The sequence below is a fragment of the Aspergillus lentulus genome (genome assembly GCF_001445615.1).
Source record: "Aspergillus lentulus DNA, contig: Alt08, strain: IFM 54703, whole genome shotgun sequence".
Taxonomy (NCBI): Eukaryota; Fungi; Ascomycota; class Eurotiomycetes; order Eurotiales; family Aspergillaceae; genus Aspergillus; species Aspergillus lentulus.
The window spans coordinates 2,217,222-2,232,688 of NW_028322118.1; the positions used below are offsets into that span (position 1 = coordinate 2,217,222).

General features: G+C 50.2%; 4 protein-coding genes and 1 non-coding gene across 5 annotated transcripts; 2 read left to right on the forward strand and 3 right to left on the reverse strand.

The window, feature by feature from the left end:
• Nucleotides 1-3,762: 3,762 nt before the first annotated feature.
• ALT_3981 (Zn(II)2Cys6 transcription factor) lies at nucleotides 3,763-6,114 on the forward strand (the record flags this gene model as incomplete). The annotated part of the gene is made up of 3 exons (XM_033564377.1): nucleotides 3,763-4,878; nucleotides 4,956-5,752; nucleotides 5,847-6,114. 3 exons carry the CDS (start codon nucleotides 3,763-3,765, stop codon nucleotides 6,112-6,114), a joined length of 2,181 nt encoding a protein of 726 aa, XP_033420268.1.
• Nucleotides 6,115-6,739: 625 nt separating this feature from the next.
• Nucleotides 6,740-6,855, forward strand: ALT_r033. The gene has a single exon (XR_004500613.1). It is a non-coding gene; the product is annotated as an 8S ribosomal RNA (ribosomal RNA).
• Nucleotides 6,856-7,268: 413 nt separating this feature from the next.
• Nucleotides 7,269-10,889, reverse strand: ALT_3982 (ATP-dependent 3'-5' DNA helicase; the record flags this gene model as incomplete). Its single annotated transcript, XM_033564378.1, has 1 exon — nucleotides 7,269-10,889. One exon carries the CDS (start codon nucleotides 10,887-10,889, stop codon nucleotides 7,269-7,271), a length of 3,621 nt encoding a protein of 1,206 aa, XP_033420269.1.
• A 459-nt stretch (nucleotides 10,890-11,348) lies between these two features.
• On the reverse strand, nucleotides 11,349-13,207 carry ALT_3983 (Ran-binding domain-containing protein; the record flags this gene model as incomplete). Its single annotated transcript, XM_089599665.1, has 6 exons — nucleotides 11,349-11,414; nucleotides 11,470-11,777; nucleotides 11,844-12,360; nucleotides 12,426-12,970; nucleotides 13,067-13,105; nucleotides 13,180-13,207. 6 exons carry the CDS (start codon nucleotides 13,205-13,207, stop codon nucleotides 11,349-11,351), a joined length of 1,503 nt encoding a protein of 500 aa, XP_089456003.1.
• A 781-nt stretch (nucleotides 13,208-13,988) lies between these two features.
• ALT_3984 (Yip1 domain protein) lies at nucleotides 13,989-15,179 on the reverse strand (the record flags this gene model as incomplete). Its single annotated transcript, XM_089599666.1, has 5 exons — nucleotides 13,989-14,030; nucleotides 14,096-14,276; nucleotides 14,344-14,496; nucleotides 14,562-15,048; nucleotides 15,092-15,179. 5 exons carry the CDS (start codon nucleotides 15,177-15,179, stop codon nucleotides 13,989-13,991), a joined length of 951 nt encoding a protein of 316 aa, XP_089456004.1.
• Between the last annotated feature and the right edge of the window lie 288 nt (nucleotides 15,180-15,467).

Genomic DNA, 15,467 nt, shown 5'->3' on the forward strand with positions numbered 1-15,467 from the left:
ATTATTATAAGCCGATGTCTTACACTTGGCACTAGCAACCAGCATAGCAATATCCCATAATGGTTTAGACAGCTAACGAAGGCGTTACAACTAGCACGCGAGTGGCTACTGCAAGTCTACAATTGCAGCTGTTATTGAAATGGCTCACCAGCATATGGTCCTTGTCATTAGGCGTATTTGATGAAGGACAGACCAGTGGTTCCTCCTATATTACTATTTGGCGACGCTCAAATCGGCCAAAGACTCAAGACTCAAAGTTAAGACGACTTCCGGCTAATCTAGGTCTGTGCCCGAAAGTGAATAGGATAAAATAAATTCGAGATCCACTCAGCATCAAAGCTGTCCGGAAGTTTAGCCTATCTCCGAGTTCGATATTGCCATGAGATTCGGAGTAATCTAGATCCAGTCCTGTGCTGATTCCTTCATTTCCGGATTGGCTTTTTCCAGAAGCTTGGCTTTACTTTCAGCAGTGCTCATTAGATACAGAGCCGTACGAAACTCCGTACAGAGGTATGGGATGCAAATGTCTCAAGCCTAATACCTCCCCACTGGGTGTCCTGTGACTTTGGCGGAGTTTGATTAATGGTTATTTTAATCTGATATAGGCCAGGTTAATTGGGCCTTGCGTCTAGCATACTATTTAGGTATACACTGCGGAAATCCCGAGAACTGATCGTCGACGGCAAATAGCCTGCAGCAATTGCTAGTGTGAGCGTCGAATCACGGAAAGCATTGCTATAGTTTTCCAGTAATACCCAGCGCTCTGTGTGTCAGCCATGCCCTTGCATGCGCCAATGTTGTCTGTTCCATGATAGCTCATTTTCTCATGGCAAAAACAGGCAGAGCTGTCAATTCAGACCGCCGATCAGGAACATCCGCCGGTGCCGCACTGCCGAATAACCTTACTGATGAAACTCTGTCAGAAAGTACCGGCTTGGAGCGAATCAGCAGCTAAGAAAATACGACGATACGGTTACGGGATGAGAAGTAAAGTTCCTAGGTTAAGCTGTGTGTTTCAGTGGCTCTCTCGGAGATTACATGTGACGATTCCACCATCTATGCATAGTTGCTACACAAATCCACCAAATTTACTCCGTACCACGGAGTAGTACTCCGTAGATAGTCTAAGTAGTATCTAGTACAGTAGTAATTGTAGCATCTGGGTCTGTTCGAAGCGTTCTCCACCCAGTCCCGGACCTGGCGCTCCACCTCGGACGAACGTTCGGCAGTGTGTACGGAGTTACACTAGGGCAGGCGTGGACGTTGTTCAATGGACTGGTTTCAGATTTGCTGACGGGACCTGGTGGCCTGGTAGCCTGGTAGCCTGGTAGCCTTCTGGGCCTTCTGGTAGTAGTGGCTCATTAATTTGGCATGTGCATGGTGAGAAAGGCCGTTAGGGACTCAGAATGCTCATACGGTCCGGAGTACGGAGCACTCCGTTAGACCTAGCTGCTAAGTACTCCGTACCAAATGTAGAAATAATAATTCTGCCCCGACAGCCTCTCCGGTGATTTGCGCAAGGATGAAGAAGCGGAAGGAAAAACAGGGACGATGTGACGATCGATATACCCTCGCTGCACTTTCCAGTTAGACAGAATGCTCCCTGTTTATGTCGCTGGCAAACAGGCGGGTACGGACGGACTCCCTGACGGAGTAACTGTAAATACTAATTAGGTAACTGGATATGATCATCCAGATGAGAATATAATAATAATAATAATAATAATAATAATAACACTGACAATTAAGAACTAAGGGATCCGACAATCTGAATCATGGTACTCTGAAAGATGCGATTATGGCTGACGCATGGAGCTTGTCCGCTCCCGCGGGCTCATTGTCGCAACTTCGCAGGATCGGAATCGAGAAGACAGGTAGAATCTTGCCTCTACCCTGGGTAGTCTTCTGAGCCTTAAACATCGTACTCCGTACCTAGTCTACATTCTAGTCTTGGTACGGATATTCCTCCAAATGAAATACCCGGCTCTCAAGGGTTGCCTAAATCGGTTAGAGGTCCCCCCCCACATCGGTCTTTCAAATGACGCCGATGGATCTCGTTCTGTGGGCCATGACCCATGGGCGTGACTATGAGGCCAGACTGGATGATGATTTAAGAGCTGGCTGGACTGGAGTCACGTGTCTACTATTCAAACGAAAGTTGGCATTCTCAGATAGAGAAAGCGTTGCGTAGAAGAATGAAGGAGAATATAACTGAAGTACCTATCCTCTTGGCATATCCTGCATCCTTGTGGAAAGGAAACAGGAGAGAAAAGAAACCAAGAAATATGATCTAGCTCACCAGCGGTCCAGCAGCAGCGTTTTAGCTTATTGTTCTGGGTCCACGGATTATTTTTCCTCGGTTTAAAGGGTTAGGTAGGGTAGGCCCTGCGAAGTATTAAAAGTAAAAATGTCTTGGGAACGAAGAGCAAAGATCCCGGCATAGCTGATCTTTTATAAATAGTAGTGATAGTACGGAGTAGACAAACATGACACCTGTTGTCAATCATCCAATATTTTTGATCATAAGAATAATCACGATACTAATAAAGTACTCTAGGTCGAACCTGGTTAAGTAACAAAATAACAGATACAATACATCATACAACGTTAGGTAGGGATGACCCTGCAAGTCCGCGAGCCATCGGTGGCCCCTTAACTTCCTGCCCCGAACTGTCTACCTACCTTACTGCCCTAGTCCCTTAGTGTACCAGTTTTGTCAACATCAAATATCCGCTTGGTGCTTGGTGGGACGCCAATTCCAGGATCTATGATTTATTACGGACTGGGTACGGAGTAGTTATGTAGGCGCATCCAATGATCCTTAGGCCAATGGTATCTAGAGATCATCTTGGTATAGTGTGTCTGTATCGTCACGATATGCATGCACTGAAAGTTTGAAACTGAAGATCAGCAAAAACAAAGACAAAAGGCCCTAGAGAGCTAATGGGTCTTTATTTGTGCCTTCGAAATAATATGAAATTTAATGATACTGTGTGATTTCATTCGCCCTATCCTGGGCAATCCAGGCAGGAAGAAACTAAGATTAATAGCCCCAAAGTAAGTTTGAGTATTCCCGTTGCCATCAAGCATATCTAGTCTAGTATAGCCACTATCTAGGTAGGTAGATAATTTGGCCCATGGATCATGTAACCACGGACATCCGGCCCATTGATATTATTATTATTATCAATTTCTTCGATGACGGATATGAGAGCATGGTCTTCCTTTCTGTTCATTTGACATTATTTCCTCATCATTAGCTTGATTTGACAACCCTGCCATCGATTGACTCTCCACTGCCGTACTACCTAACCTTCATAGGTACAGTTGCTACCTTAGTTGCTATTGTACTGGCCTACCAACTCCCAATTTCCACCACCACCGCCATCGCGGCTCATCCGGTCAACCATCCATCATCTTGTTCATTAGAACCATCCATCAATCCTTCCCATCCATCTTTTCTCATTCTCCCTTGCAAATACCTATTAGATCCAAAATTTCATCGCTTCAGCGATTTGGCTGTTAATCACCCAAACGCTTTGTCGCACGGCCTTGGACTCCCTCTTCTTTTTTTTGGCCACTGCATTCCACCTCGTCCCTCCGTGTCTTTCCAAGGTTCTTCTCCCTTCTGGATGGTGCATTTCGCCTGGGTTCACCTTCAGAGGCTGCCTCAACCTGCCTGCGAATCTACCCATAGCTTATGCCGGCATCCCGGATTCTGATCCGCGTTGCTCCCTGGATGCAATTCGGCTGGCCACAACCATGGCGCGTTCATTCGACACGGCCCAAACCCCCTTGAGCGGCTATTTTCCGGGCAACATGCATTTCCAGGACCCAAATCAGATCCCTGCCTATTCTATCTTCGGTGCTAGCCAGTATCCCGACAGTGTAGCTTTCTGGCACAATCTGCCCCCACAACCCCCGCAGCCTGGCATTCCTGCGGCGGCAACGCCATACTCCTCTACTCCACCCAAACAACACCACCAGCCGCCTTTGCTGCAACCTGTCTCCGATCAAAAAAAGCACAAGCGCACCAGAAGCGGTTGCTTCACCTGCCGCTCTCGTCGTATCAAATGCGACGAGGCCCGTCCGGTCTGTGAGAGATGTCGGAAAGGTAATCGCGACTGTGTCTATCCGTCGCCCACTGCGACTGGTGCTTCATCCAAGGCAGCGTCGCGGTTTGGAGCCAAGTCCAGATTCCAACGCCCGCCATCGCAAGGGAGTGACTCTTCGGGCCATGTTGGAGCGGATGAGTTTCATGCGCTGGAGCCGATTCTCGACGAGGAAGAGGTGGACGAAGGCAGCGTGGAATCGGCAACTCTCCTGTCTCCTTCCACGACATCACTGCCAGCCCGTGTCAACCCCGGCCCGGCTACAAAGCAAAGCATGCAGTCTCTGAGGAAGCGCAGGACGAAGCAAACAGCTCCAGAAGCGACACCCTCCAACACAGAAGGCAGTTCACCCTCCACTGAAGCTTCCTCTAGATTCGAATCTATGAGTGCGCGGTCAGCCAGTGTCGGACTGTCCAATCAGGAACCTCTTGGTGCCGACAACTTCTCACATCTGCCAGAGGATCTGCGATCTTACCTTACTTTTCATCAAGAGCACATGACGTATCGTCATTATTTTATGAGGCCGTCTTCCGATCAGTTTGTGCATCACAGCATCATCAAATTTGCCTTGCAATACGAGCCGCTTCTCTATGCGATCGTCGGTTTCTCTGCTTACCACCATTCCGTACATAGCGGCACGGGGAAACTCTATACCTTTCTTCGATATTATGACAAGGCCTTGAAGTTGTTGCGGAAGTCTTTGGCATCGCGAGAGCCACATTCTGAAGCAACACTCATTACCGTCCTTGCGCTTACAACTTTCGAGGTATGAACTTGAACTGCCCCGCTTGCTCTCTAGTGTCGCCTTCTATCTTGGTTCGTCCCAATGCTCACTGTGTATAGGAATTCATAGGCGACTGGGTGAATCTCATCGACCATCATCAAGCCGCTCATTCGTTGATGCGCGAACTACTAACTCCAGAGTCCGTCAAATACAACGAACTTCATGCGAATATATTCCTTTGGTACGCTCGATTCGACCTGGTCGCGGGCATATTGGCCGGAAACGAGGCGATTCTGGGCCGTGAGTGGTACATTGCTGGAGAAGAACATGACGCCGAACAAGCCGCCAATTTCCCAGAAGACCCGGAGAAGCAGCTCGCATTGGCCGGGTCCATAAATCGCCGATTCGGACTAGAGATGGCCTCTCTGTATGCAAAACTCTCTCGCGGAATGATCCCGATCGAGGAGTTTATTTGTCAAAACGAGCAGCTCGACCAGCTATTGGAGAAGATGAAGAGCATCCTGGAAACACTCACAGATCCAGAGTACAGGGTCACAAGCTTTCCGAATCAGAAACCCTTGACGGAAGATGATTTCGTCAACCCTTACGTTCCTGGCGGTCTGCATGTCGGCCCATTATGGGAGGTCAATTTTGCTTGGATTGACTACCTGTCAACCAAAGCAATGTTCAAGTACCAATCCTTATTGTCCGTTCGCCAATCGTCAATGGCGGAACTCGAACATTTGGCTCTAGAGCAGTGCCGAATAATGGAGACAATCGAAAGGTGGCCCGACAAGGAGAACGGTTATATGTTTGCATTCAAGCACAGCATCGGAATGGCGAGCATGTTCCTGCCAAGGGATCATAAACATGTCATATGGGCCCGAAGAAAATTCGCGCTGATGGAGCAGAACGGGTAAGTCTTCTTTCTCTCTTTTTTGCATTTTTGACCTCATTGCGCGGTGTGCAATATGCCCCTGGCCGGCATAGCTAAAAACGTGGTTTTACAGCTACATCACGCCCCCCAAGTTCCGTGCAGGCATGGCAGCCCTTTGGCAATTGCCCGAGATCAACCACTGGTGGCTACCGAATGAGGAAGGATACCCCGAGATCATCCGCGAGGTGCGCTCGATGACTGAAGAAAGGACAACACATGCACGAGACGACTTTCGGGAAAACGTACGCGACATGAGAACCATCTTCTGGAAACTTAGCTTGGATGACACCGAAAGCGAGACTAGCCCGCCTTCTGCTGCTTTGGAAGCTTCTCGAAAATGATATGGCAACTGAGTCATTGCGGATGCTTTTCACTTTAATCGAGCTTCACGATACGTCGTGAAGAAGAGGCCATAGACTCGTGAGAGACTCGTCTCAATGCTTTCTGGATGAGCGGATCAGAGTTTTACGCCTCTGTTACGCGTTACCTTCGAGCTGTTGCGCTGGATATGCGTGAGCTTAACCTGCATGCCATTTTTATTTACTTCTTCCGAACGACCTCTTCATCGATCTTCTGCCTCATTCGACCAACATCATGATATCATACCCTTCCTCGTTTTGACACCTATTCTTGGTTACTTCCATGTGCCTGTTCAGCCTATATACCCTCGTATTTTTTGTTCCTGATTTTTCCTGCTCTACTGAATTGTCTATATCAACAGCATGGGACGCGTGCATAAAACGGAAATACCCGTTTATACCTGGAGCTGCTACAAGGGTTGGCTGGGATTTCATACAAACGGCATTTCACCCTATACGTCATATCCATGCATTTGTATACAAACTCCGCTATGATCGCTGCGCGATAACAATAGACGCTCTACAATCTGTTTGAGACGACTACTTCGTCTCTCAACCATGTCAAAGATGTTCGATACAAACTGGATCTGCCACAAATCTATCACATACGACCATAGGGTGTGGAAAACAGGGCTTCCCGTCCGCTCAGCCGTACTTAAGCCACACGCCGGCCGGTTAGTAGTTGGGTGGGTGACCACCAGCGAATCCCGGCTGTTGTATGTTTTTGTTTATTTTATTTTGATTCGTTTTCTTCGTTGGAGGCGAAATCAGCAGGGATCTACGTCTACGGTCGGATAAGTAACCTTAAGAGTGATTTTGGGCTTGCAGAATGAGGTCCACGAACTGAGATGCATCTATTTTGGACAAGAAACTTTATGCGGACCTGTCAGCCTCCATCACAAATCATTGTCGTTTCCTGCAGCCGATGGGGAGGTCTGGCTTGAGCTTGAGTGCTGAGTGACATGTGACTGTTCCATTGCAGAGAGAAAACAGAGACCATCCAAGAAAGGACGGAGAAAAGGTCATGCTTTACTCTAAGTACTTTATCGTCTACACAGGAGATAGAAGGCACGGACAACAATGCTGGATGCTATGCAGCACAGTGATACCGGCAATTCACGCTGGACGGAGTGTAATTACACGCTATCGCTACGGGACTGACGACGCAACGGCACTTCGGTCGCCGGGATGACGGTCTCCAGTCCCCCGGCCAATTCCCTTAGTCCGTCTTCGCCCTCGACATCCTCCCCCCAAGGCAGAGCATCGATGTCGACATCCCAACCAAGCAGGCACCGCAGCACAACGCCGGCCCCCGCCTTGCTCATCACCGAATTCAACTCCCTGCATCTCTCATCGCAAACGCACTCCATACATCCCTGCGGTGTGACGCACTGGCACGCTTCGATGCGTGCTACCGCGCGGCGAAGCAGGACGTCGATGAACTCGAACGCTTTGCTGGCGATCCCGGAGCCGCACGAGCCGCCCTTGGCGTCGTAGAAGGTGAGACGCGCTGGCCGTTGCCGGGTCGGGGGCTGGAGTTTCCTGATGTTCTCTTTGATTTGTTGATCGCGCATCTCGTTCGCGATCTTGAGGTTTCTGCCGAGTTCCTTCTTTGCGACTTTGCACTCCGTTTTGACGTCGCCGGGCGAGGAGATGACGAACGTAGGGAGCAGGGAGAGGACAGCATGTTCGGCTGCGTGAATAGCGGCAGCGATGTTGAGGCGTCTTGATTCGAGGATCTCTAGCGCGCGTTTGGGCACATCGAGCCACATACCTTTGGTGAAGATGTCGATCGGCGGATTGTCCACCGCCACAGCATCCAGCACACGGCCGCGCTTGTCAATCTTGAAGAAGCCATACACGACTGCGTGGATCTGCACCGAGCCGTAGAATGCGCGGGAAGCGGAGGTCTGATTGATCTGCCGCATCACTTCTGTTTCAATGGGGTCAATATCAGTGTAGTCGCGCTGCATTGTGCTCCAATCCACGTGGACCTTGACAACGCGAGCGAAGTGCTGGTCAGTGTTCAGTTCCTTGACGAGGTATGTCTGGCCCTGATGCAGAAAGATGCCGCCTTCGTAGATCGTGAAGAAGGCACGAGAAGCCTCCACTTCCTCCAGGACGACATTGCGTGCGTTTGTTGCGTCAATGACGGCAAAATGCTGGTCCTCTGTATCACGAATGGGCACACATCGGGAAGGATGAGGTCGGAACCTCTCGTGGCAATGGTAGAACCCAATGCTGTCCTTCACGAGTCTCGTGGCCGCGAGCTCATGCAGTTGCTCTCCAAAATAGACTTGATCCTCATCCGGCCGGATCGGCATCTCGAACGCCGCGCATTGAACATGTCCTTCGAGGATCAGCTCATTGGAAAGATCAATCTGTAGCTCACAGTTGGGTTTTGTGAACAGTTCATCTGGATTTTGCATGTAGTATTGATCGGTCGGAAACCTATCGCCAACCAACACAGACAAAGAATCCTTGTTTCGACGTCCAGCTCGACCACTCTGCTGGCGCAGGTTGGAGATGGAATAAGGGAAGCCAAGAGTGATTACAGCATCGAGAGAGCCAATATCGACACCCAGCTCGAGGGCGTTCGTAGCGACAATCCCCAGTAAATGGCCCTCAAACATCTCTTTCTCAATTTTCCGCCGGTCTTGCGGACTGTAGCCGCCCCGGTAACCCATCACGAGTTTTCCAACTTCAGGTCTATCGATGGTCTGAAATTCGTTCCTTACAGCTTGTAGTAGTACCTCGCACACTTTCCTGATCCTACAGAAGGCAATTACCCTCGCGCCTCTGAGGATCAACTGACAGAAGAGACGAGCAGTTTCAGCAACACTGTCTCCGCGTCCTGATGTGGGGTCGTTGGGGTCTTTGTAAGGGGTATTCCAGCATAAAAACTCCTTGCGGCCTGACGGTGAACCGTCAAAGTCAATCAGTCTGACATTGTCAATGCCAAATATTGCCTTCATATGTTCTTCGGGGTTGGCTACAGTGGCAGAACAGGATATAAACCGGACATGTCGGTTACCCACCGCAGCACAGATCCGACGCAGCCGTCGCATGATGAATGCGACATGTGATCCGAATAGACCGTTGTAGACATGCAACTCGTCGACGACAACAAATTTCAGGTTCTTCAAAAAGGTACGCCAAGAACTTTCTTGTGGTAATACCGTGATGTGCAGCATGTCCGGATTTGTGAATATAATGCGGGCCTCATCACGAATGAGGTTGCGGCTCCCCATCGGTGTATCGCCATCGAATGTTTCGACCATGATGTCCTGTAAGCCGTCCATAAACTGCAGAAGCTCCTTCATGCTACGCTTCTGATCCTGCGCGAGAGCTTTAGTGGGGAAAATGTACATGCCGCGGCTGTTTGGGTCTCTTCCGAGCTCATGAAGCATTGGGACCTGGTAAATCAATGACTTGCCGGAGCTTGTAGACGTAGATACAATGACATCTTGACCGGCGTATAGGGAGTTGATCGCTTCGGCCTGATGCGAGTAGAACTGTGTTATGCCCTTTGTGTTGTACAAAGCGTTAACGAGGTCTTGCGAGAGCTGAAACTTCAAGTCTCCGTAGACGGGAGACTGCGCCTCAAACACTCTATGGCCTTCGGGTACAATCTGAGCGAAGTACCAATCCATTGCGCGAATTTCTTCGATGATCTCTGCCATGGATTGGCGCTCCTTGGGGATCTCGCGAGGCGGCATCGAGAGGAGTTTCGTCGTTTCTAGGCTGTCATCCTCAGAAACAGGTGGACACGGAATCCATGCGTCCTTCTCCCTCTCCAACTTCGCAACTGGATCGGTGCCGTCATCCTCACACTGCACCAGGAACGCATCAATGGCATCAGAGAACTTCTGATTCCGTTTCTCAATCAAAGCGAGCATCTGCTTTTGACTGTACACGGGCATCTTCAGATCCTCGTCCTTCATCTTTCGCATGGGTTTCGTAGGCTCCCCGTTCTTCGGATGTCGCACCTCACGCTTCAGATCCCCGTCCAGGAACTCGAATAGCAACACCTCCTTCGTCTGGACATCCGCATCAGCATCAGCCGTATCGCATTCCGGATGCGAGAGGCCATAAGACTGATTCATCGCTGTCTCCTTCTCCCCCACCGTCATAACCTCTAACTTGGCCTCGTTCACATACTCGAGTTTCACCGCTCGAGGCACCAGAACCTTCACCCGTGCAATATCCTCGACAGTCAGCTCGCGACCACTGCCCAATTGCGCCTGTACCGCTTTCCGGATATTCTCAAACGTCGTGGCGAAGTGTTTGCGCGTGCAGCAGAATGTATACACCAGGTTCAGGGCGCGGTGGGTCTGAGATAAACTTCTGAAGGCTTCCGGCCAGGGTGCGGAGGGTGTGCGCTTGGGTGATGGGCTCTTCGTCACCTTTTGGGCTCTTAATGTTTTGGTTGATTTGGATTTTGGCTTTCCTTGTTCGGCTTTGCCGGTCTGGAGTATCGCGTCGCATTTCGAGTCTAGACTGTCGCCCTGGTTAATCGGTATTTTACTAGAGCCGGTCTTCGCTTCGTGCGTCGCATCCGCATTAGGTGCCTTTCGTGGTCTTCCGCGTTTTCGTTTGGTATTGGGACCTTCTTGCAAAGGGGGGTTGTCTTCCGTGGACGCATTGCTAAATTCGGGCGAGTTTGATCGAAAGTCGCCTATTCTGTCGACCTCATCGTTTCGTCTTCTTTTCAATGCGATGCCGGGGGGAGTTGAGTCTGACATTGGGCCAGCCATGTCGACGCTCCATCGTGGTTGTCACTGGGATGCAATAATGCTGAATTAAACGTGGGCAAAGAAAGCAATTCATCCACCAGGCGAGACGCGATATCACGTGCCATCTCATTTCATATAGCCACTTATGGACTAGCGTACTCTACCTCCCACATAGCCTCAACGAGACGAAGCAAGAAAAGAGTGCAATATGTATTATTAAAGAAGACAGAAGTTACTCCTCAGTCTAGATAGTTCAAACCATGCTCCAAAGCTTCATGCTCCAGAACTTCAAGCCCCCAACAACCCAGCCAGAAAATGCAAGAAAGCCAGCCCACATCTCCAAGCCCGCTCTGTCAATTGCCACATAAGGTCTATTGTCGGTCCAGGTATCGTAAAAGTTCTCCAAGTATGGACAGCTAATAATGTACTCCATCACCGATTGGTGTTGCATCGTCACAATCGGGCCTTTAGTGACATAGTCTACTGGTGCTGTAATAGATCCTGAATGACATGGTAGAGCTCTTTGGCGACGTCCTCACTTCCCACCTAATGTTATGTCAGTAACCATGTTACGATGGACACTTGTAGATGAATGCCTTACCCTGAGTAGGAGGGGGAAAGTACGGCCATCCTCGACACCAACCAGATGAATCTGCTTGGACTTGGGTTCATTGCCCGATGGATCTCCGACCTTCATGCCCTTGAAAAGGGGCGTGTTGAGCATGACCCTCAAGACGCCATCCGCTCGCATGATCATGCGAGCCGCCTTTTTGTCCTCCTGGCCGTCCGTTACTCTCACATTCACCTTGAATGTGCCAATACCGCGCTCTTTCCATTCCTTGTTCGTGAATTGGAAAAGCTTCGCTTTGCCGCTGAAGTACGTCTTCTCTTGTTCCTCACCTGTCTCAACTGTGGTAGAAGAAAAGACGTCAGTTTTGAAGCAGTCCATTGGGAATGGGACAAAATATCACATACTCTGCCGCTCAAAGAACCTCTCGTCGGGTTTCTCTGCCTCGAATTCTTTGGGGCCTGTTTCGGCTTCCTCCTCTTCCTCCTCTTCTTCATCCGCATCCGTTGCCCCAAATGGCTTGTCCTTAGTGCTACTGCCAAAGGTGCTAGGCGCAGTGGGAGAAGCGAAGCTGGTGAGCCCCCCGGATTTAGCAGTTGCTCCGAATCCACCACCGAACCCTGAAAAACCTGATCCTAAGCCCGCAAAGCCGGAGGTGCTTGCTCCAGCTGCAAACCCCGTGGCCCCTGATTTCTCAATCTCGGACGCGGCTGGCGACTTGAAAATAGATGGAGTGGACGCTCCAAGCGAACCGAAAGGCGACTGCTCTGACCCAGCAAATGCTGCCAGGCTTGACGAGGCAAAGGCAGAGGTAGAGGTTACAGCCACCGGTTTGGTAGGTACTTCTTCCTTGGATTTTGATGCGCCAAGGGAGCCGAATGGAGAGACTGCGGATGTATTGGCAAAGGCGCTCGTGACAGGGGCCTGCCGAGCCATGCATGTCAGCGCCATTTCCCGGCCAAGGATACAATGTGACGATCAACACTTACCGGATTTCTTTCCGTGGAATTGTCACGGTGTCGCTTCTTCTCAGGCTGTCCTTCAGACTCGGGCTTCTCTTCTGATTCCACATTCTCGGCCTTCGTATCCGTCTTCTCCGTAGCACGTTCCCCGGACCCGTCTTCATCGAGCTTGTCCCGACTTCTCTTTTTCTTTGGGCTCAAGATCTTCCTTGGAAGATCACTCTCGCTCCGTGGCGGCCGCTCGTCGCCTTCGCTGGTAGAGTCGCGCGATCTCTTGCGTCTGTGGCCATGTTCCTCGCCATCACTTTCCGCTTCTTCGTCATCGAATGACCTCTTTCTGCCTCGGCTGCTCGACCGGCTATTCGAACCTCCGCCGAGTTCCATGGTGTGGTTGGTATCCGCTGATTGCTGTGCATCTGTAGTCGACGTCATCTTCGCATCGGTTGCTTCCTCACCGTTCTTGGTGATTGTCTCCTGCTGAGTAGAAGCGATTGACGTCTCCTTCAGTTTCTGTCGCACGGGACGCTCGGTTCCCTCGTTGTCAGACGCCTGGCTATCTTCCGCCGTGGTTCCTGTAATCGCAGTGGGTGTTAATCCAATTGTGCAAAGAGGAGGTTTTCGGTGATCGCTTTGGCGATAACAAGCAAAGCGGACAGTGTTTCTCATACCTTGCGTCTTTCCCGTTTCTTCCTCCTTTCGAATTTCACCTAATAACAAGCCGCTGCGTCAACATAGAACTCCAATACAAGTTCTGGGGAAACAAGAACTTTACCTTCCATACCTGCAGCAGATTGTAGATCCGACGCCATATTTACCACTTATTTCCACCAGTAATCTCATTCGATAGTGTAGAGACGATTTTCTTCACAGCCAGCCCAGATCGGATTATCGTAGCGCTGAGCGGCTGAACTGGTAGATAAGGCTCTGTATGAAACTGCGACCTGCCGTGTCAACTCAATGGGCACATCAAAAGGGTCATTCGACAAATATAAATGTCGTCTCAAGTACGAAGACTCGGTCATAAATCCAGTAAGGGTGGAGCGAGGGAGAGGAGAAGGGAGGAACAACACAGAGTAGCTGCAATTTAGGCCCCACGCACGGTACAGTGAGGTTTGTGCCAACACGTGCGATGCGAACCAGCCGAACGACGTACCTCTTTGTAGACGCTCGATTGAGAGGCTCTGGTTCGAAACATCCAGAAGACGAGAACAGCAACGTACGCCGATACAGGAAGGTGATGAAGCGGCAGACCGAGAGACAATCGAGTTCCAGGAAGAGTGACGCTGAGCTGTGTTGTCTTATTGTCACTCCGGCTTGTCGCCCGGTCACCGCTCGGATCCACCCCGCTTACCTTGATGCAGATGTCAATGGAGTCTGGGCAGAACATTCCATTGGATATCTTGAAAATGCTAGAATATCTAAAGTACAATACTTGTGAATTCGGATATGATAATAGCTGACACAAACAAAGAAAAAGAGCTCATTCACTGATGATATAGTAGCATACATGCCCAAATGTCGTGTTCCTGTCCCTTTCCAATTCATCTAGCGCTTGACTGTAGACTGGAACCTTCGTTTGCAACTAGATTGTTAGGATACCTGGCCGGCCGTATCGATCCTCCAATCTTCTAACTGATAAAACAAAGACAGCCGATCGCGATGTAGAATACGAACAGCGGATAGACTGCAATGCCTACCCGGTTCTTGATCACACCCGAACCACCCAAAATGCTCACACCTGCAGCCAAGGACCATGCAATCAGCGCTAGGTATACCGGTATCCGGGCAATAGTCGGGAGACCCAATGCGCTGAGCATAGCAGCGATGACCAGAGGGAACAGAGTGTAGCCGATGATGCAAACAGATTGAAAGAACGAACTAGTAATCGAAGGACACAACCGTTAGTGTACTCCAAAGCTTCATATACTTCAGAGGCGAAACGTACATATTCCCACCAAGCAACTTGATCTGCAAGGTCACAACAGCCTCTCCAATCCAGACTATGGAGAAGACACCCGAGAAGACGAGGGATGACTGGTCATCCTTTGCGCGCATCGATAGAAACATGCTCAGGAGCAAGCAGAAAATAAGCGGACCCCTGCACACAGTTTTGAACATGTTAGCCAGCCAGCCCGCCGTTTCAGTCGCCCATTTCCCACTTACCAAAGATCCCAGTCACGCAGACCCTCACTCATTCCACCCTGCAAGACCACATCGGCATCCGGCCAGCGTCCTACAAGGCCTCTGAGTCCGCCACCGAACCCTGTCGCTTCTCCTCTCTCGGCGGCCCCGATGCCTCCGCCGCCGCGCTGCAGCATACCTCCTATCAGGTACTTGGGCCACAGCACTTGCCGCATCTTTTCCCATACTGCTCGTAGATCTCGTGAGAGCGTCTCCCAAACGGTTTCATCGATGGTGTTCTGCGTTGCGCGGCGATCCTCCCCCGGGATGGTCGATGTCAGGTAATTGCTGGATAGATTGCTTCCGAAACCTCCTCTGCTCGAACTCGAGGGTTCGGACTGGATGTTACCTCTTAGCGGAGCGGTATCGGAAGTGTGAAGAGGGTCATCGGCTTCGATGGCTGGCACGGTAAAAAGGTCATGAAGCGTCAGTACATCGTAGTAGCTCGGGTAAACAAACAAGAGCCGATCTGATAATATCGAGAAAGAACATAGAAAATGAGACGTACTCACCATCATCGGCCTCAATTAGGTCGTCATCAAGGATCGATTCATCGTCGTGTAGATCCTCATGGAAACGACTTTGGGAAGTGCTGGCCATGGTAGGCACGTAGATTGCTTGAGCTCCGACTCTGGTCCAATGGTAGCTTTTCACGCCCTGTCAAGCTGTATACTCTCCGACCTTGCTCCCTTGATTGAAATAGGTTAAAAGGGATGTGAATCCTCAAGAGGGTATTCTCAACAGGGTATTGTGAGGGTGCGTCCCTTGGAAACAGCAGTAAAGTCTCCCTCGTGCTGCTGTCTCAGGCGGAGAGGCTAGAGTGGCATTACGTACGCGCACGGGCCGAAAATGGCAGGCGGAACAGTATCTCTATGAACGATTGAGAAT